This window comes from Mytilus californianus, unplaced genomic scaffold (genome assembly GCF_021869535.1).
Source record: "Mytilus californianus isolate M0D057914Y unplaced genomic scaffold, xbMytCali1.0.p SCAF_1, whole genome shotgun sequence".
Classification (NCBI taxonomy): Eukaryota; Metazoa; Mollusca; class Bivalvia; order Mytilida; family Mytilidae; genus Mytilus; species Mytilus californianus.
This window is the reverse complement of record NW_026262581.1, coordinates 70,050,950-70,074,039: the sequence shown is the minus strand read 5'-3', so window position 1 is coordinate 70,074,039 and position 23,090 is coordinate 70,050,950. Positions and strand designations below refer to the sequence as shown.

The 23,090-nt window shown below is 32.2% G+C and overlaps 1 protein-coding gene and 1 long non-coding RNA gene across 2 annotated transcripts; both read right to left on the bottom strand.

Annotated features, from left to right (window-relative positions):
- Nucleotides 1-515: 515 nt before the first annotated feature.
- On the bottom strand, nucleotides 516-7,761 carry LOC127723360 (uncharacterized). Its single transcript, XR_007992015.1, has 2 exons — nucleotides 7,671-7,761; nucleotides 516-1,341 (listed from the first exon to the last, which is right to left on the bottom strand). It is a non-coding gene; the product is annotated as an uncharacterized LOC127723360 (long non-coding RNA).
- Nucleotides 7,762-9,484: 1,723 nt separating this feature from the next.
- LOC127723277 (uncharacterized) lies at nucleotides 9,485-22,119 on the bottom strand. The gene is made up of 3 exons (XM_052229847.1): nucleotides 22,043-22,119; nucleotides 21,202-21,298; nucleotides 9,485-10,983 (listed from the first exon to the last, which is right to left on the bottom strand). Exons 1-3 carry the CDS (start codon nucleotides 22,043-22,045, stop codon nucleotides 10,085-10,087), a joined length of 999 nt encoding a protein of 332 aa, XP_052085807.1. The 5' UTR covers nucleotides 22,046-22,119; the 3' UTR covers nucleotides 9,485-10,084.
- Between the last annotated feature and the right edge of the window lie 971 nt (nucleotides 22,120-23,090).

The following is a 23,090-nucleotide window of genomic DNA, read 5'->3' as shown; positions in this document are numbered from 1 at the left end:
TTATATCTGCGTTAACAGTTTCCATTTCTTGCCCCATTCCGTACTAACGTTCAACATTTGCTGCAGACTGTTTTCATCCTGTGCTATCAATGCTATATTATCAGCATATAGTGAAATACGTACATCACAGTTAGGAGCTTTGATATAATCTGCCAAGTCGCATGTTTATATAAACGGTAAAAAGAGTTGGTGACAAAAAAAAAAAAAAAAAAAAAAAACAGCCTTGAGTTACGCCGTTCGCTACGTCAAACTAAGGGGTTACGGTCAAGGAACAGTAAATGGGCTATTTCACAGATTTTGCTAAATATTTGCATAGAACTTTTGCTTGTTGAACTATAACTGAATATCGACAACAAATAGTTTTTTTAAGAAAAATCTATGTATTAGAGATTTTATGATTTTAATTCAAATTTGAGTAGGTTTTTTGTCGATTTTATGTGCTTTCTTTACAAATGTTCACCTACTTTGAAAGAATTCAATTAGTAATATTTCCGATGATAAAAGAGATAAATGCATTATTTTTTTGATTTTCAGTTATAGTCCAACGCGCCAAAGTTGTATGCCAAATTTTAGCAAAATCTGTGACATAGCCCCTTTACTGTAACTTGACCTTAAGTCATTATTCAGTCGGACAGTGCATTTGGCGTCAGTGTTAAGTGACTGTACCGCTGTAAGAAAGTTTCCCTGTATTCTCAACGCTTGACGTTCATGCCATAACAGTGTTCTATTCAGGGTTTCAAACTCTATCATCATTTTCATAAAGCATACATGTGTTGACAGTCGGGATATTTGTTTATCGTTCGAGGGAAAGTATAACGCTTGGGTATTAACTTCACAGTTTCTACCCCTGCGAAAGCCATTGTGTTTCTCGCAGAAATGATCGATATCTTCTGACCATTTTTTAAGCCGTTTATTCAGAATACTACAGTATATTTTACATTGTACTGATATCAAATTTTATTTCACTGTAGTTTAGTAGTATACGTTCATTGTCTGCGTTCGTTTTTAATATTTGGTTTATTATTCCTCTCGTCCATTCTAATGGGACTTTATCGAGCTGGAAACAACCACTCATTATATTCGTACAGAAGTTCAATTGCTGTGTCGTTTTCAAGTACTTCCGCGGGAATATCATCGATAGCTATAGTTTTCGAACTTTTGCACTAGTTACGGCTTTTGTATCTTCCTCTCTGGTGATCGGTTCAGTTCAGTCCCGATTAACATTTTGACTATCTGAAACTACTGAACCGAAATCCACCAATATTGAAATGAGTGATCTTTAGGATATGTTTTATAAAATTTGTGTTTGTTCCAGTCAGTCAACAAACCTTGCCGTCATTACTAAAAATAGAATAAAAGGATAAAATGCATTAAATTTTTTTATATCTCGAAAACTATAATAGCTAGAAAAATCTCTCGGGGACAAAAATGATAGCTGTACTAGATCTACAATAATACCAAACAGGACCGTAACCTTAGAATGACTCCGTATAGTAGTTAAAGGAGTTATTGTTCTTATAAGACAATTGGATTAACTAATGATGATATGTGACACATTAAAAAATATAGTAAAACCATCGGTGGAGTAGAATATAAGGACCATCTTCGTTATCAGCGCAGGAAGACATAATCTTCAGAAATATGTAGATAAATTGCTATAGAATTTCAATGCAGAAAATACCGTAGTATCGTTTGAACTATAAATGACCAATAGCAGTTGATTACAAAACCAAAGATACACCTTCCCGGAGTAAGGTGAACGTCGCTAAAACACTTTTAAAAACAGCTAAATTACTGATCATTGGTTACGTTTCACCGCTGTTGAGGGAGCCACAATTAATTTTTCATTTATGTATCCAAATCAACTTCGCTTACTGTCTTTGCCGGGGTAAGTTAACAATCAACGAACAAAAAACATATTTTACCACCAACACGCACATTTCAACTTGCATACAACTATGGCGAAAGTAAAGAAGACTTCTAATGGATTCCATTACATTATAAATAACAGCATTTTGGTAACTGTTAAATTGAATACAGGTATATTTTCACATTGAGGTAAAATATGCCTGTCTATAACTAGATTTATTTTGTCTAATTGTATATGCAAAAAGTTATTTGTCTGCAATCAAACAGGTATTTAGAATATTTGGAGATGTAATGTATTATAAAATAGAACACCATGTAGATGCATCGATATGATATAAAAATGCGAAATATGCCTAGGCCTCTGGCATTTTCCAAAGGTGGGGTTAACGTGAAATTTGAATTCCAATATCCAATTTCTTAAATTCCGAAAGAATTTTGTATCTTAACTTTTACATAAATATAGAAAATAAAAATAAAATAATTGTAATATAACCCAATATCATGTAAGACCAAACAGTAAACACACATGAAAACCAACAACATAAAACGAACACCCTGTGTATTTATAGGACTGATGAAATATTTAAACCTTTCAATTATAAGATAAGGAAACATAATATTAGCCATTGTCAACTTAGAAATAATGCTAGCAACTCACCGTTTTGTTTGGATTTTTTTAATTAATGTTTTATTTAGTGTTTGTTTTTCATTTATTTCCTTCTTTTCTTTTAAAATTAATTCATTTATTCCACGAATTAGGCTTAGTGTCTCTTCCAAACCTTATATATATGTGTGTATTGCGTCTAGATGTCCTTGTTTAATTCCTATGAGAAGGTAACACCTCCCGAAAACGAAATCTGATTTTTATCAGCTATAGTTAGGGGAGGGGATAAGGCGTCTGCGCAATGCTAGGCGGTGTTGCCGTAGAAGTATGAAGTGAAAAGTACAAGTTCCAGCCCCGCTCGGGGAAGAAGTAAAGAATCAAATCTACTCTAACATTGTTAGGTTGATTTTCTAGGCACTTTATAAATATTCTAAAGCCTGGTATTTCTTAATCATAAGAAATCCGATGGACAAGGTATAATTTACAGTTGCCACTACACATAGGCAGACATATATATATATATATATATATATATATACAAGTCTAAATTGAAAACAACGTTCAAACCTATGATTGCGTTGGATAAAAACCGCAATTTTTATACGTGTGCATGCAAAACAAATTTCTTGTTAGAGGGGTCTAAATACAGCACAAACAACATTTTCCAAAAGACCAAAAAAGTGAAAAAGTATATTTTAACAAAACGCATTTGACTAACAGGTCGAACAACAAATGTTCTTAAATCCTGCTGACTGCCATTGGCGATTGCCAAATAAACGGATCACAAGGTGTAATAAATGGATCTTAACTTTAAATTTATATATAAATATATATATATATATATATATATTTTTTTTTAATAACTTATAAAGGATATCTACATGTCTCAAGGTACTTGAATACATGATGATTAGTTTGCATACATACCTAAATATACTTTACGTTTATTAATTAACACTGTAAATATTTATTTTCTTGTGTGTGCTCATAAGTAGAATGCATTTTTCTCTATATTATATTATTGTTAGTATTTGAATTATACCTTGTACATGTAATATGGAAAGAGTTTTTATAGGCTGTGCCTGTTGCTAAATCCTTTTCATATCTTAATGAATAAATAGGTTTAAAATCAAAATATCTTTTAGGAAACATGTTATTTGGTCAATTAAACATGTTAAATGCTGCTTTTTACAATTGCACATTTTGTGCAGAGATTAAGAAACATAGACTAGTGGTTTATTGTCTATCCCGATCCAATATTTGAATAACTCTATCATACTGTGTTTTTTTACACAATATTTTTTTGCATCTTCACTTGTATGTATAAGATAAGAACAGCAACAAGATATTATTTACTGCTTTTATATTAACACAAATAATTTTCGTTCACACCAACTTGCATAATATATCATAAACTCTCATTTGATCTTTCATAGATAGTCAAACATTCAATATTATTTTCCAAACAAAAATTAAATATCTGTCTTTGATGAATGACAATGAATGGTTGTGATTTCAAATTTAGGTACGTGTACATGCCAATTAATGATATGATTTCTGTATTGGTTAGATTCATATATCGAAAGTAAGATTGCCATTAAACTTAAATGCAAAAAATATCACAATTTCTCATCAACTCTTTAATATATAGTCAAACATTTTGAATAATACACCATCTCAAAAAAATCATTAGATTCCTTTTCTGACTTCTAAACAAAAATTACATAATTTAAAGAATGGTTTTGATTTCAATGCTTAACACATTTTCATGCCAATCCATTATATGATTTCTGTGTTGGGTGTATTCATATATTAGATGTCAGATTATTATTATACTAATTAGTGGTGCATGTATATGAACTTTACTGTTTCCGACAATAATATGAGACTTTTATCATGTTCCAGAGACGGAAACAAAGATGTTCTTTGTTGTATTATATTCCTCTTTGTTACTGGAACTTTTTTACTATGTAAACATATTATTAAAGTAATGTAGTTCAGTAAATTGGCCAGAAATATAAAAATAATTGTTTTTTTTGTAATTGTTGTTATTCAAAACAGTGTCAATGGTTCGAAAAGATCCAGGAAGATTAATATAACAGCTGCAAATATTATGTGATTCTGCATTGACTATATCAAAAGGTTGTGTGTATTGATTATCTTGCAAAGTGAAAATAAACATGATTCAACGGGACAAATTAAATGCAAAAAACATAAATTCGCCGACATTTGCTTCAAATTGTTTGACATCTGTATGTAACCGGAATCTAGGGTTAGATTACTGCATTGATTTATTGACTGATTGGTTGGTGGTTAGCGCCACTTTCAGCACTATTGGCACTTCGTGGTGGTATCATTTTATTGGCAGAGGAACCCAGAGTGCCCGGGGTGAACCACCGAGCTTCAGCAGGAAAACTCATTATCCTAGTCAATTAAGATTGGAGTCGAGCGCACCTGACACTTACGTATACGGGTTTCGAATTCACAACCTCAGTGATGACACAGTATTTAGACCACTAGGCCATCAAAGCTCCGGGTTTACTGCATATATGATGCCTTTTGAATAATGACCATTGAAACTCGTACATTTTATACAGTTAGTTAAGTCTTTAAATGTAACGTAAAATTCCGCATTTTTACATTCGAGTACCATTTTTGCAGTCAATAAATCGTTCGTTAATCACTTATCATCTGTATTTCTTACATAAAGGAAACATCATTCTGTCTTCTCGATAGGTGTATTTGAGTTCTTTCAACGTACAATTGCTTTCTCTATGATATACATACAAAAAAGGTAGCACTACAGTCGTATAATGATTGTTTAGTGATTTTTTGTATATTTATTTTAAAGTATTTATCCATTTGAATATTTTGTAAAAATCCCAGAGTTTTAATTATCTCAAAAGAGGTAAAAAGTTAATAGTAAATTTCTGTAAATAAAATCACATGGCAAGGAGTCTATATATAACATTTGTATAAGTGCATATGGGAGGAGCTAATTTTCCAACCATCGGTTCACACCAGGTGTCCAGCTGTTAATATCTGACCACAAGATAAATAAAAGAACAGAGTTCAATGTCCCCCGCGTTGCACATATTTTATATTTCCAAGGGGCATAACTGTTTTAAAAAAAGTCGATCGTCCACCATAATAGAAATTGTCTGAGATTTTGCTGATATTAACCTATAGTATAAGTTTTATAAAAATCTGGTAAGAATTGTACCCGTGAGAGCGCTAACGAGGCCATTTTCCATAAATTTAATATTTCCAAGGGGCATAACTCTTTAAAAAAAAGTCGATCGGCCACCATGATAGAACTTGTCCGAGATTTTGCTGAAAATAACCTATAATATAAGTTTTATAAAAAATCTGGCAAGAATTGTACCAGTGAGAGCGCTAACGAGGCCATTTTCCATAAATTTAATATTTCAAAGGGGAATAAATCTTTTAAAAAAAGTTGATCGGCCACCATGATAAAACTTGTCCGAGATATTGCTGATATTAACCTATAGCATAAGTTTTATAAAAATCTGGCCAGAATTGTACCCGTGAGAGCGCTAACGAAGCCATTGTCCATAAATTTGATATTTCCAAGGAGAATAAATCTTTTAAAAAAAGTTGATCGTCCACCATGATAGAACTTGTCCGAGATATTGCTGATATTAACCTATGGTATAAGTTTTATAAAAATCTGGCAAGAATTGTACCCGTGAGAGCGCTAACGAGGCCATTTTCCATAAATTTAATATTTCCAAGGGGAATAAATCTTTTAAAAAAGTTGATCGGCCACCATGATAGAACTTGTCCGAGATATTGCTGATATTAACTTATAGTATAAGTTTTATAAAAATCTGGCAAGAATTGTACCATTGAGAGCGCTAACAAGACGGGACGGACGGACAGACGGACAGACGCATGGACACACGGACGCACGGACGGACGCCCGGTATGTCCATGTCCCCGGCAACGCGTTACGCGTGGGAAAAAAATGTGGTTTTATTTTATTATGCAATCAACAGACGAGTATCGTATATACCTATCGAGGTAAACAAAGTAAGAATAAAAGTGAAAAATGTAAATGAAAAAAAAAGTAAAGTGGAGAAACATACGGGCAAATGTGTAAGAGTACTCTGACACATATTCTTACTTAGGCTAGAAGAATTTGTTTCTGAATATAACAGTTGCAACAATTCTTACTGTAAACAAATCACAGATAATAGTGAACGTGTTTTCCCCTGAAATGTATATACATTCTTCTCTTTGGTCTTCTACATTTAAGCGACGAGGATGCCTTCTGTTTATGGCAAAGTTATGCATGTAATCTGTTATTTTTTATTTACTATAACTCAAAAGTCATGCGGGACAATGTATTTTCAGAATGATGAAGGTCTGGTACAAACATTTCGCCTCATAACAAGGCCACCTTACGAACCCCCAAAGAGTTTTTGCAAGGGTTTTTAACGTCCAAAGGGCGTGGCACACCCTCTACGCGAGGCATCGGTTTTAGCGTTCCCTTTCTTAGCGGACTTGGCTGCCTACTTGTTTATCCGGCACAGCCAAACGGACGCTCAACTTTAGCAAGGTTCGGATAGAAGACCACTCGTGACCATATTTCTTCTCCACGGTCGCCCTTGGGGAATAGAAATAGTTAATTTCACAGTACCAGATACTTCTTTTTGAATATGACTGATACTTATAAATGATGTTAAACATTGATTATATCCAGCTTATTACTCTTCATATTGTCTTAGCATTGACAATTGCTTGATTGATTGGTGTTAAACGCCACTTTCAGCACTATTGTGCTATTTTGAGGTGGTCAGTTTTTTTTCGGGAAGGAAGCCGGATTGCCAAACATTGACTGTCTAGAAAGAGGAGTAATGTTTACCACAGAGATTACTTAATTTCTATTTTACAGCTGTTGGTCAAATCTGTGACCTCAAACTCCCGCTTAATGTTAAATAAGTGTTATTAAGAGATGGACAGTTCACAAATAATGCACAATTTACGTTGTAAGTTTATAAAAGACACAAACTGTGTGGTTGTACTGGTAGAATGATGATATCACAGCACTCCTGGGTGTTCCCACTGGCATTTTTATTTTCTTTTGTTTTTCATTGATAGAGGTTTAAAGGGGGCTGTTTAGTTTTTAGATTATTTTTCATAACATTTTGTCATTTGATAGTCTATAACTCACATTTCCTGTCCTGATTTCTTTGATAGAAGGTTGCTGATCTCGTTTATGAATGTAAGTCCGTAACGGCTATTCTGATCTTGACATCATCTGATCATGAAATGTATGAATCTAAAGACTTTAAGTCTTGTAAAAAGTTTAAGTAATTTTTTATATCTTTGGTTGTTGTTAATTCATTTCTGTTTAGATATTATGATTGCAGTCAACCCAGTGCAATTCTGGAGCCGTTCGTACAAGCCAGCATGTTGTTGTTTTGTAAAGGTAGCTATATATATATAGGTTATAACTATCGAGCAGTGTGAACATATACTCAAAATATATTGATTGACTGATAGCGAATGGTCTGAATAGTACTGAATTTACCACAGGTGATAAGTCTTAAAGTTGATAAAATCTTTAAAAATGAGCCCGAAAAAACATGCTACACAGTAACAAGTAATCAGCATCTTGGAGTTTTCATTGACAACATATTGGTTGAATTTGAAAGAATGATTTTCAAGCAGGTTGTAGGCATTAATTTTTGATAAACATTTGTGAAATTGTTTTGACAGCAGATGGGTACAAAAAAAAATTAACAAAAAAAGACATTTACCTTTTACTTAGGCTACATGGTAAGTATTATAAATATGAATTTAAGAAAAGAAATTATATGTGTATTATTGTATGGACATTGCATGTTTGTACAAATTTTATTCATATGTTTACTTATTTAGTCGATTAGCATACATCATTCTATTTTTGATACAGTTTTAAAATTAAGTGGTTGTTACGTTTCGCTATTCAGTGGAATCTTTTGTGGCATAAACACGGCATGTAAACAAGTAATTGTAGGTATTTGTATATACCTCCGTCGATTGAACATTTATCCACTTCGATGTAATTGTTATTCAGCTTATACCAAATCATGATATCGCAGTAAACGGATCCTTGCATTAATTAACCAAAATTAATCGGAAATTGTTATTTCGATCTTAATAGGTCTTAAAAGCCGGAATAATATATTATAAAGTCACATTCAGTCTTTTATTATATGTTAAGACTTATCCATTGCGTTAAATTCGTTATTGTTTTTACAATTTGCTTGCAGTCAATTAAGATATGTTCAGTCTAAGTTCAGACTGTTCACTACTTGCTCTCTACCTGTACACAATAACAATATACCGTCTCGTCTGAAAAGCTAGTGAAGAGTGATCACTCTTCCGCAGATAATAAGTCTTAAAAATGTTTAAAAGATCGAACATGTCATTATAATTTATTGTTCAGTCTTTTAAAAGTTGTAAAGATCAAAATGAATGTTTCAGATCAAAACTTGAATTACTACGCTGATGTTGTTTACCGAGCCCGGAAATTTAGATACGATCCAGGTAAGCGTATCAATTCTTTAAATAAACTAATTCTAAACGGTAAACAATGGAATACTGTAACTAGATCGTTGACTATTGTTTTTATTGGTATAAGTATTGATTTCGTTATCAGTATAATTATTGAAAATACACTAATTATTATTGTTATACACATATTCACTTTCACGGTAATACAATGTGCCAATACCTATATGTTGGCATTGCATAAGGTGATGGTTTTCTCTGACTGTCTTTACACTAAATTCATTGGATGTTGGATGTGTACTGATTGATATTTTAGTCTTAGATACACGATTTTTTATTAGTTGCTATTGGTTTTTAACTAGATCAGTAAGTGCGAGTACTCTTAGATCTGTACTTTGTGTCATTTTTGTTGTTAGGGATGTATATATGATCTGTACTTTGTGTCATTTTTGTTGTTAGGGATGTATATATACCCTACCACGTCCGGTCTGTGAGTTGTTTTTCTGCTTTGTATCGATTTGATGAGTTAAGCCATTATCAACTGATTTTTATAGTTTGTTCATATGTTGTGCTGTAACACCACTGTCTCGGGTTTGAGGGAGGGTTAAGCACTCACAAACATGTTTTACCTCGCAACATACTTTATGTACCTGTCCCAGGTCAGGAACCTGTCATAGCTTCTTTTCCGTCTCTGCATCTCCCTCAGGCTAAACTATGATCTCCTGTTCTGGTCTTACTTTACTTCTAGTCCTTTGTTGTCTATCAGCTTTTTAATGTATGTAGCATTATTTGGACTTTCAAATATTTTGGCCTCGAGTATTACAATTAGGGACACACATCTGGTTGAGTAGTATTGTAACCATTAATCGTTTTGAACTAAGGCAGTTTCCTCCTGTTTTGTTTAATTATTACCTTAATTTTTTTTATTGCGTATAATTCATTTTTTTTTTTATTTGAACATCAATAAAAATACCTCCAATTTATTTGTTCTTAATGATCGAGATTTATTCTCTGGTGGACGATTGTCTCATTTGCAATCATGCCTAATATCCTTAAATTAATATATAAAAATAGCGACTATATTAACATTTAATTAGGAATGCATTTGTTTTCACTTGCATTCTGTTTTATTGACAAACGACAGAGTTGTCCCAAATAAAACCATCGATCAGAACATCTTTTTCTCAAACGTGTCTCGTCAAAGAAAGTTTGAATTTGTATCTTTGGCAGAAAAAATAGTTTTGATGAGTACATTGCATACAATATTTGCTGATCAGAGTTCATCAGTTTCAATTTCAGCAAATTTTTCACTGCTATTTTATAATCCTTGATAAACAAATACAGATAATCCGGTTTTCCAATAAAAAATCCACCAGCTACAAACAATTTATGTTGATACATTATTTCCTTTAGAGTAAGATTTGGATTAAACAAATCGACTTGCGAAAATGAAATATGATCATCTCTCATACTTTTGGGCGGTTTCATTTCAAAGCAGTCAGATATATGGTTTCTGAAATAGCCTATATCAATCCATGCAAGAAAAGTCGTCGTGTGTATTTTTTCTGTTATTACTTTTCCGATCAATTCATACTTAGCATGCATTGCAGATGAATAAGCGGGTATACCCGGGGTTGGGTATCCTTTTTGGTGGTAAATTTCTTTGATTGTTGGTTGCAAACGAAAAGCCCAAAGACTTTCTTGATTCAGAATGAATACTTTAGTCCTCTGGATTGGGAAATACCTACGATATGATTTGAACTGCACTGATAAAGCAAGGTCATCCGTGTAAAGTATAACACAATTATTCACAAACTGAAAATTTTTCATCCAATTATAATATGTGCTTGCAGAAAAAATTAGATTTGAAGTTTTATGGAATGAACCTATGTTAAAATAAGCTGTGACTAATGTCAATTCGTCTCCATTACCACATAGCGTGTGATCAGCATGATCCGACATCTGAATTGATGAATATGACTTGTAATCTGAAATAAATAAATGCTGCAATAATACAATTATGTATATACCCTTTTCCCATATTTGTCTGTGAAGTAGACGAACTGAACTTGTTTGTTTATATTAACATAAATTGTTGCAGCTAACAAGGAGGATTTTAAAACAAGGGTTCCAAGTTGTGCAGTTGAAGTCATCAATTTGAAAAATCTACGGACGCCATCATGATTTATCGTTTAAGAATATCTATTTTACGGATGAAGATGTAATCCCGTCTCCTTATTCTCGAATTCTCTGTCGTTTGTGGGGTTAGCGTTACTCAGTATATTGTTTTTGATTCAAAGAGGAAAAGGTAAATGTTTATATTGGAACAGACAATCTCTGTATCCATCAACCCAAGTTGGGCACGGATAGTAACCGATTTTGTTGAAACTTTCTGACAACAAACATTGACATAAAATATGAAAAAAATATGTTTATGTCACACTTTATATTTTGTGGTTACCATGGCAACAGAGATTGAATATTTTAAAAAGATGATTTTTGAGATTCTCTGCTTATAGTCACTTATATATTAGATAAAATGTTTGTTAAACTTCAAATCATTTTAAAATTTGACAAATACTTGTTCAACAACTTTTTAATACTTTTTTTCCTCAAATTTAGACCCCTGTTCTTTCATCAGGGTTAACAGTATGAATTTCGGGCATATTTTCAAGCAATTATGTACTAACTTTCTCCGTCATGTATGCAAAAACGCATCCACTGCTGTTTAAAATAAATTATACATTGTATTTATATTGTTTTATATTTCTCATAAATGTAAAAACATTTTGGGGCTAATTAGATTTCGTTCAGAAATTAGCTATGAGCATGCATAAATTAGCTTTAATTTTGCAAGAGTTACTCCCCTTTGCATAACTCTCTAGATCGAGGTATAGTGAAAGTCATGTGTTTACATACATCAAAATAGAAGCAGACGTTTGCCACAATATGTGCTACTCATTATGTATTTGTTGTACACATTTTATCTACTTTGTTGATATCTTTATACATGTTCCATGATGGTTTATCAGTTAAATTACAAGGATGAGCATTTACATTGTTCATAGGACACTGGAAACTTGACAGTGCATTTGATGAACAGTCTGATGTGATAAGAAGATCAAGCAGAGCATTATCACTGGCCTATGTGGTGATTACAAATAATGGACATAAGGATGTGACCTTCCAGTTGCATCAGGTAAGCATATTTTTTTTAAATGTATACATTTCAGTTATTCTTTTTGCAAAGAAGTATGCTCCTTTAGGAGTAAGTGGAGCTGTCCCACTTCTTTGCATGATATTTCTTTGTCCACATTTAAAGGCTTTGGTAGAGATATTGAGAGTAGTAAATGGCATTTTGAGGGGATGTACTGACCAACATTTTCACATGTCTAGACTTTTGTTTTTATAGGTGAATTTTTCAATCAATTTCCATTACCAAATTAGTTTTATTCAAAGTGCATGTCTGCATCTTTATATATAGTTCCTTGCACATGTTGCAAGGCTTGTACATTTTCTTCCTAAATCATACACCCCTATACAAATGATTTTACCAAGTTTGAATCATTGACTCAGAGATGAATACTTGCTTGTCTTAAACATGGGTATATTGAACATGGCATGTGCTTCCTTATTTTGTACATTTAAATGAACACAGGTGAGGTTCCAGGATTCTCAAAAAGGAGGGGAGCCTGAAAAACTCACAGTGGAGTGATATTGGTAAAAGTCTGTGCATTTATTATATTTATAGCTATATAAGCCCTTCTTAATCCAACTCTGGAGCATGTTGTTCTCATCTTGCAATTGATGAATCCAATTAAAGGCATCTAAAATTCAGTGTTATAAATAATGCTTGATGTGTATATGAAAACGTGAATGCTTCCCCTTTTAATCACTGTAATGCAATTTATGTGCAATGGCTTTGCTTAGTTAAAGATGAAGACTTATATAATATCATATGATTGGTATGTTTTAGTTTTTTTTTCCTTTCATAGAAGTATGAGAAAAATGTCTTTATAATTTCAGGTATCTGCAGAGACTATAAGCCTGCCAAAACATCTGCACAGCTTATAGGTATATTGATCCAACATCCACACGTTTATCGTATGGATCACATTTCCGACCTTACATTGATAACGTGCTACGTGTACAATGTTTCGAGTTCTTTCGGAATTATATTCCAGGTAACTCTCTTTGGAGGTCGTCCTTAAATTTTTTTTATTCTTTATATATTTATTATTGTATGTTTTATTAATTATTGTACGCTTTATTAAAGTATGGATTACTAATTTGTGTAATTAGATTTAGTTTAAAATACGTTTCAGTATGCATTTTATATTGTAACTGTCTAATTAATTTCTATTAGACGACATTGATTTATTTTAAGTGTTTCTTAACGATTTCTACAATGTTCCTGTTTCTTTTGAATGCTATTGTATGTTTTTTTTATCAAAGAGATGTTTTAACTGTGGGTTGTCTTGATTTATATGCCAATGTTTTCTAATAATGGTTTGTAAATCTTCCACATTAGAGTGGTATTGTGTTATGAAAGAGATATTATAGTTATATGTGTTTTTGTTGTTAATGCTTGTTTCTTTGTTTGTGAATTTGTTTAATCTTTTTGTATGAGAAATATTTCTTAATATTTTACTCACAAAAGCGTCTGTATAACCTCTGTGTATTAATTCTTTCATTAAACTTGTCAGGATCAGTTTTTTTTTAGAATTCGTATTCCTTCACCTTTAATAACGGATTTAAAACAACTTTTAGCATGGTTTGAATTTTGGTATAGATATTGAAATGTTTTCAGTTGGTTTTGTGAAACGTTTAATAATTATGATATTTTCGTTTCGAAATCTCTGTCCTGTTATATGTTCCTAAATCTAGAAATTTCAAATTTTATCAATTTCAAAAGTAAATAGCAGTAGGTTATGGTTAGTGATAGCTATTTCGAAAAGAAGTTTTACTTTTTCCTCAGTGCCTTGAAATAAAATATACCCATCAGCTTTCATACGCTTATGAAAACACAGTGAAAACACCTGCGAAAATGAAAATAACAGGTTGAAGAGCTATATGACAAAACAAATACCTACAAAATAGCCAAATCCATCTAAGGTCAACTTTGCCTGAGGGAGTTGAAACCTTAGTTAGTTTATAATTTCAAAATTTATAAACGGACAATTTGAGAAAGGTTTGTTATAAATCATGTAAGTACCGAAGTACTGACTACTGAGCTGATGATTCCCTCGGGGACTGATAGTCCACCAGCAGAGGTATCGACCCAAGGCTGTAAAAATGAAAACATCAGGTTAAATAATTTCATGCGTCTGAAGCGCTTTTCTGGATTTAGCTTCATCAGGAACGCTCAAAGCCGAATATTTGAAAGTCGAGAATGCATAAGAACCGAAACAGTTGAAGAGCTATATGACAAAAAAAAAATACTTAAAAAATAGCCAAATTCATCTAAGGTCAACTTTGCCTGATAGAGTTGAAACCTTAGTTTCTTTATAATTTCAAAATTTATAAACGGACAATTTGAAAAAGGTTTGTTATAAATCATGTCAGTACTGAAGTACTAACTACTGAGCTGATGATACCCTCGGGAACTGATAGTCCAGCAGCAGAGGTATCGACCCAGTGCTGTAAAAAATGAAAACAACAGGTTAAATAATTTCATGCGTCCGAAGCGCTTTTCTGGATTTAACTTCATCAGGAACGCTCAAAGCCGAAAATGCATAAGAACCGAAACAGTTGAAGAGCTATAAGACAAAAAAATACCTAAAAAATAGCCAAATTCATCTAAGGTCAACTTTGCCTGAGGGAGTTGAAACCTTAGTTTCTTTATAATTTCAAAAATTTAACATAACCTAGAAAAAGGTGTTTATTTGATTACTTGCTGACATATAAATAGGCAATCAACTACTTTTGATTAACATTGATAATGTGTTTACAATTGTTATACATGTATGACCAATGATATTTTGGGTAACCCAAACAAAGTATGAACTTTTACAAATATTGGAATGGCCAGGGTTGACATTATACAAACACGTAATAGATGGAGTAAAATAGACTTTCAGGGGAACAACTTCAGTACATAAGCGACTATAACTGTTAGCATGTAGAAACAAAACAGTACGTTTTCTAAGAATTGAGTTAAAATCCTTTTTGAAAAACTGCTTGCCTGGATTAATTTAAATAAACTATTGAATCTTAATGTTTTTTTAAAAGAATAAAACAAGTATGTATCTCTAATTTTATTTCGTATTGTATAAAACTATTACCAGGGATTTTCGATAGTAAAATATTGTTTTTGCTTTTTCTTTTTTAACATGTGACACATGTGTGAGCAAGTGACACAAGTGTTCCATGGAACACTAAAATCTAGATATAATTATAGTGTTTTATGGTAATTTTCTGTAAATTGTATGTATAAGCCTTTATTGACATATACTGTTTAGTTAATTTGCATTTATTTCTTATGTTTAAAGATTGATTAAGATATTGCTGAAACAATCATGCAGAGTTAGATCACGTTCAAACAGGAGAAAAAAGGAAGGTATATTATAATGCAACATTATTTCTGATTTAACTGGACAATGCAATACAAAAAAATTGCTATATTATCAATGTTTATGAAGACTTGTTCTGATTGAATATTGGGAATGATCCAATTGAAATAAGTGACATGGAGCAAAATTTGGAATTGTATTGCCCATTTGAAAGAGCTTCAAGGGTTTATTTTTTAAAAAGGGAGAATGAACATCTTTTTGAAGGTTTAGTATTAAGACATTTAAACAACAATTGCTTTGCTCTAAAACATAGAGATTTCAACTAATGTTGTACAGGAAACAAAATCCATTTTGTGCAGTAAAGCAAACATATAATTATGGGACTTAAAATCTTCAACAAGCCTAAAAAAATTCATGATACTACTATATGTTTAATTGATTTCTATATTTCCACAAACAATTGTTAGTTTTATAATGGTATGGGTCTGTGAAGCCTTTATCTACTATGATGATTATTTTTCAACATTTCTGTTAAGGTTAAGTTCTTTTTGTAGCAGTGAAAAAAATGGAAGGCTTATATAATTAGCAATTAGGAGGAGGCCAAATCTTCTATTTTTGAGGACTTGACCAAGAAGTTGAAAGTCATCGATAAAATTTAGATGACACAGTTAAAGGTATTTTTTTGATAGCCAGAACCATTTTATATCAATTAAATATTGCATGAAAAAAATTCAATACAAACATTGACATATCAGTGGCTGACCATCAGGTTGGAATTTTATTCAGGACAGGTTTTTCCAAGTCCAGTCTGTGATTGTTGTCTGTCTTTTTGACCTGAATTTCTTTTAAACAGGAAAGCGTTTCATATATGTTTGTATAAAAGGATTAGGAATAGATATTTTGTTGTTAGGACATCAAATGTTCTATATAATAAATATATTTCAACAACAATATAAATACTGAAGCATCATCAAAATGTAAAATCTCTTTTGAGAAAGACATATGGACAGAATCATATATGTTAAAAAATTTCCTTCACTTTTTTTTCCCAAATTTTGTATATTGAAGCAAACAAATAAAATAAAAAAACTAGCTGTCTGTCCCATTCCTGATTGCAAAATCGCTTTTAAAATGTTCATTGATAAAGAAAATCTCTGGCCATTGTGTTCTAATAAATCTTCATTATATTATTGTTGGTGTAAAATAGTTATATGCACTAAATCGTTTTTGTTATTTTATGCCTTTCCACCACTAACACACATGAAAAATCATTTTTATGGTATTTGGTTTTGATTGTTGAATTTTGAACGTTTTTTTTTGTATTCTTTTATGCTTCAAATTTGGATGTAATCAGGTAACAGTAGTTTTATGTACAGATTAATTCATTTTAGGTATTCATTTGAGGGGGTATAACATATTTGAATCCAATATAGCTGCATATTGCATCTTTGAAAGAAGACCTTGAGTGAAGGCATATAGATTGTGGAATTTCCACAGAGTGTTGCCAATCAAATCCAACTAAACAACACATTGCATTAGAAAGTATACAAACACATTTGAGACCAATTCTAATTTAACACTAAAACAAAATACAAAATTTTGAAAAAGTTAAGGTAAAGCTTAAGTTTAGTTAAATAGCTTCAAAATATAACATTTCATCAGTAGATGTTATTGAATTTCAATTAAAACAGATCTAAAATGCAATTTCTAATATATTGATTTTTATATCTAAACGATGGACAACAATAAGAAGAATAAAATTGTCACAAAATGATTTTGCACCTGCATGTCCATATCTTATCTAGCATCAGATAAGTCTGATAGAACAGCCCATCAATTCTTTAAATTCTACAAGTCAAATTATACCAAATTTAAGAATAAAATAAACCTTTTAACAGACTCTACCGTAACGAAAAGCACTTTTGATAATACATGTGGTGCATTTTCAAACAAAAAAAAAAAGATTATTCAAAGGTTCCTAAAATTAATTTCCATGGGAACATCATGCACTTGGAAATAAATTGGTTATAGATACCAGGATTTTAATTTGTACGCCAGACGTGCTTTTCGTCTATAAAGGACGCATTAGTGACGCTTTAACAAAAAAACATAAAAAGGCCAAAAAAAGTACGAAGTTGAAGAGTATTGAGGACCTTATTAAAATGCCACCATGGTAACCAATCCAAAATACAAGAATCTTATTTGAACAAGAATGTAAGTTAGCATTATATCATTCTGTCTTTCTTAATTCTATTGTAGTTTCTCGTCTTCCTAATTTGTGAATTACAAATGTTCACATTTTATTTCATGAAATTGTATTTTGTTGAAAGACCTGTTTCCATAGCAACATATCTTTTTTTTTTATTATTTTGTTGTATATAATATAAATAAGGAAAACATTAAGATGAAATAAAGAGTTTGTTCCAACCTTCAATTACATTTTACTTTAAAAAAATCTTTAAAAAATTGTGAAATTAGCAGTTTTTGTTTCCATGGTTCCCACCCTTGGCAGCAATTCCCCCAAGAATTGTATTGCGTATATTGAAACTAGGATATGTCATCTTATTGGTAAGTATGATGTCATATTCCAATGTGGATGCATAAGTTTTCTTTACTTCCTCAATATTGTTTAAATTGGGTATTTCTAACAGCTGTTGGCCCCTACTATCTTTCTCATGGTCAGGTAAGGGTAACATTAAATTCAAGTTGACATTAAATTCAGTTGTTGTGTTCAATTTTTATAATATCAACATATATCATTGGTATTTAAAGCAAGATAGTGGCATTTTAAAGGAAATATATGTCTGAGGTTTACCTATCTCACAGTGAAAAAGGAGCATGTATGGAGGAAAACATTAAATAACATAGCAACCATGTGATTATTTGTTTTCATCAAAGTGTGATAACTGACAAAGTTTGAAGCTTTTCTGAAACTAGGCGTGCCACACCCTATATCTGTCATGGTTGATATTTACAGAGAAACCATGTTAACAACAATAGGTCACCGTACGACCTTCAAAAATGAGTAAAACCCATACCGCATAGTCTTTTTCATTGTATGCATTATTTTTTCTATTTGATAACTAATTACATTCAATTGTTAAATTTTTTCGAACTTGCCTTTGAAACTATAATCTTTCATTCTTAAACCACGAAATACATGTTCACTACCAATGGAAGTCGTTCACAACTTACAATGGCATATTTAAAAGGTCATGTTTATAATATCAACAATAAATTCACACAGGGTACCAAGGTATCATATTTTGAACAATACAATAATAAGCTTGACGTCTAAAATAAATAATGATTGCATGTCAGAAAAAGGTATATACTAATGTTGGAGTTGTCAATTTATATTTATGTTTCCTAAACTGGACTGGAACCTGAACATTAAAAAAAAACTATTCAAATGTTTGACATGTAAAAATACTTTAATTTAAGCAATTGTTTAATTTATGATACAGAATAAATATGAATTTTATATTTATATAGCGAAACGATCCAGTTTGAACGAAAATCGGGGCGAAACAACTCTGGGTGCGAACAAGAATCCAGATCCTGTAGCGATATCTCTGAAAAATCCTTGAAGTACAATACAAATTAAACTGAATCAAATAATGTTCGCCATACCCCTTATGCCACTTTCTGTTTTTGTTGAATAGGTAAATAGAATTGACTGTAAACAGGTCTGAATTCTTAAAATTGATAGGATTTTCGGCATCAATTTTTACATTCCCTTTTTGTCGGAAATATTTTAATATCCAGATTTGAATCAGTATTTTAAGCCTAGCTTCAGTGTTGTATACTTTGACACGCTTACCATTTTCTTATTGCATTGCATACACTATTTAGTAGTAACACGCTTTGTGTCGTTGTTTATTATAATCGGCAGCTAAAGATTTCACCACGTACTGATTGACAATATAGTCCTTACTAAGGTTGTGAATAGGGTTATCCCAATTGCGAATACAATATGCTTAGATAAACGTTAACGATATGTACGTAACTCTATTTGACACACACCGTAATTGATATGCGATAAGGAGAATAAAAAAAAATGTTTAAGCCCATTTAACGATTCCTGTAGCGAAAAGTGGGTCTTTTACCGCGACGTTAGATACCATTCCCGCCCTAAAAGTTATCAACCTATTCCACAACCTCGACATATTTGCGGAAATTTGACATCTTGTTTATGCTTTGATATATAATAAGTGTAAATCAGTTTGGCAGACAATGGTTTATTGAATACGTTACTTGGAATTTGGCTTTCAGTAAATACGAGAACTCTTAGATCAGTACTGTCTGTCTTTTCATTTTGTGTTATTTGTTTGTAGTGATTTGTACCGATTAGATTAATCTAGGGTTTTTAATTGATTTTAAAGTTTATGTTGTTACACTACTCACCCGTGCTACGGAAAGGATCGAGCGCTCCCGAGAATATTTAACTCCCCAACATTCAATATGTGACTGTCCCGAGTCTAGATGTCATTGGATGGTGTAAACTTCCCACTAACACTATACACCATTATACCATTCACCATACACCATTACACCATACACCCTGTGCCATTACACCATACACGTTACACCTTTGAACCATACACCTTACACATTACACCATAATGCAATTTAATTTCAAAGAAAGCGAGCGACTACAAAATTATTTATTAATTTTAAAAAACGAATTTTGATCACAATATTGTAAATTAATGTATGAAATTAAAAATCAGTCCTTTAAGATCAATATTTTGCATAGTTTTAAATGTCGTACACCATTCATTCACACCATTCCCGATCGCACGTTACACCATTACACCATTCCCCTTACACCATACACCATAGCACCATACATCTAATACCATTGCACCATATGCCATACACCATTACACCATACACGTTTTTTTGGGGAAGTTTACACCATCCAAGGGCTGTATTCATTGGTAGGTGTTGGCTGCTGTCTGATTTTCTTTGACTGGTGTAGTTTGTAACAGGATTTGGTTTCCATTGGCATTATTTCACATTGTGTCACCCAGAAACTTTTATATATTCTTATACGGTACAGTCCTTGGATTATGTAAACTTCCCACTAACACCATACACCACTACACCATTCACCATACAACATTACACCATACACCCTGTGCCAATACACCATACACGTTACACCTTTGCACCATACACATTACACATTACACCATAATGCAATTTAATTTCAAAGAATGCGTGCGACTACACAATTATTTATTTATTTTAAAAAACGAATTTTGATCACAATATTGTAAATTAATGTATAAAATTAAAAATCAGTTCCTATCAATATTTTGCATAGTTTTAAATGTCGTACACCATTCATTCACACCATTCCCGATCGCACGTAACACCATTACACCATTCCCCTTACACCATACACCATAGCACCATACACCTTCTACCATTGCACCATATGCCATACACCATTACACCATACACGTTTTTTTTTGGAAGTTTACACCATTCAAGGGCTGTAAATGCTTTGTTCGTTGTTTAAAGGAATTCATGTTAATACTTGTGTACATCTGTTCACCATATGGTCTGATGAAAGCTGTCTCCATGGCAATCGTACCACATCTGTATTTCTTTTAATTATAATTAAAGATAAGTAAGACATATTTGGACAACAGTCTTCTTTCCCATTCTAATTAGAATACTAACTTTGGAATAGTTTGATATCGATTCTGTAAATACCCAGGAAAAAAATGCAAATGACTGTTGGAACGAAATAAGTCTTTGTACAGTAAAGTGTCCGCCTCTGAAACATAAATAAGAATACATTATCGTTTATGTTCTTATATAAGAATATATATAATTCGTCTAAATAACAGCCCAACAATGTTAATTCTGTAAATTTGCGATAGCAAATTTTTGGTTCTTCCCTGGCCGGGATTCGAACTCATGCTACTGAGATATCGTGGTACCAAATCGCCTTGTACTGTGCCCGACGCGCTAGACCACTCGACCACCTAGGCCCTACAATAATAAAGCTTTCGGTGGCCGGGTGTTACCTTTCCTCGTCAGTTTTAATCTAGCGTCGTAACACAGTACATGATATATAAGGCATGAAGATGTAATTGTTACAGATCAGCTGAATTGTCTATTGTAAAGGATCCTACAAATTAATGTAAGATGCAGTAACAGAAATAATTATATTATAAGTACGTCTGAACCAGTGACGACTCTACAACAGATTTTATCCATCGGATCACCAGTGATGGTGATACAAGGCTTAAAACACAGTCTGTATATATAATTCGTCTAAATAACAGCTAAACAATGATACATATATCAGAAACATGGTTTATGACCATGTTTACATTCGCTTATTATGTTTACGGTCATACGTAAATTGCATTTAACAATTAGTCACAAACACTCTTTGAGAAAAAAAAAAAACACACTGATTTCAGAATTTAAGTGAAATTCATTTATATCTTCCTCATTAAGATAACGATAACAGAAATCTCTATCCAGATATAAATTGTGTACTTTTTATTACCATTATTCCAGTTATTTGACATGTTAGGTTACTTTTTAAAAGGTTATAGATGACGATATTTAATTGACTTTTCAGCATTTGAATATTATGATACTACAATTCTATGGAAGGGTAATTTCTCGGTGCAATTGTTTTGAAAATGAAATGTGCGTTTTTCTTATAAAATGTGTTTCATTTTAATTATTCTGTCAAAATCTGTTTCGGAAACTTTTGAAAAATTAAAGCGAGGTTACATCTTTATAGATATATTGTGCACAATTGTCCTTCTAACGGGCATGGCGAAAGAAGTAATTTCTATTATACGGTGACGCAAACATGTATCTCTGAAAAACAATGTGGTTAATTAGTTTTACAGATCGTGCAGTCCTAACCTGTGCAAACGTTAACTTGGGGCAGACTTGCTGACTGCTTTCCAAGTTAACTTTAGTAATCATCAAACACGCAAGTAACCTAGGTCTGCTTTTTGAAGACTGCTGCAGACCTTTTGACAAGTCTGCTCCAGACCAGACCATTGCACAGGTCTGCTATTGATCAGTCCTAGGGACAGGTCTGCTCCACACCAGACCTGTAGACACCTAGGTCTGCTCAATAACAATCCTGAGAAAAGGTCAGCTTTTGACCCGACCCATTAAACGACAGGTCTGCTTTAGAGAGGGTTCCATGTTTAAGACTTTTCATATCAGATATAAATTTTTATTTTCTAAAAATAGTCGTATTGTTCATTTCCCCAGTACAGCAAATAACTATACCCGTCAGTGACTCTTTAAATATATATAAACATTAAAATTTCTTTTTTTCATTTTACATTCTTATTTATATAAAATAATGGCTATAAAATTACGCACGTTTTAATCGACATATATACATGCAGGTGTCATACAAGAAAAGATTCATTAAATAAAATGAAACTAAATAAAGCCCCGGAAATTGATGGGTTAAGTATAGAATTTTACAGAACTTTTTGGGAACATCTTAAAGAGTAAAAACTTTTAATTTCTCATTTGATAATGGGGAGTTATATGTAACAAATTCACCAAAATTCGGAGTT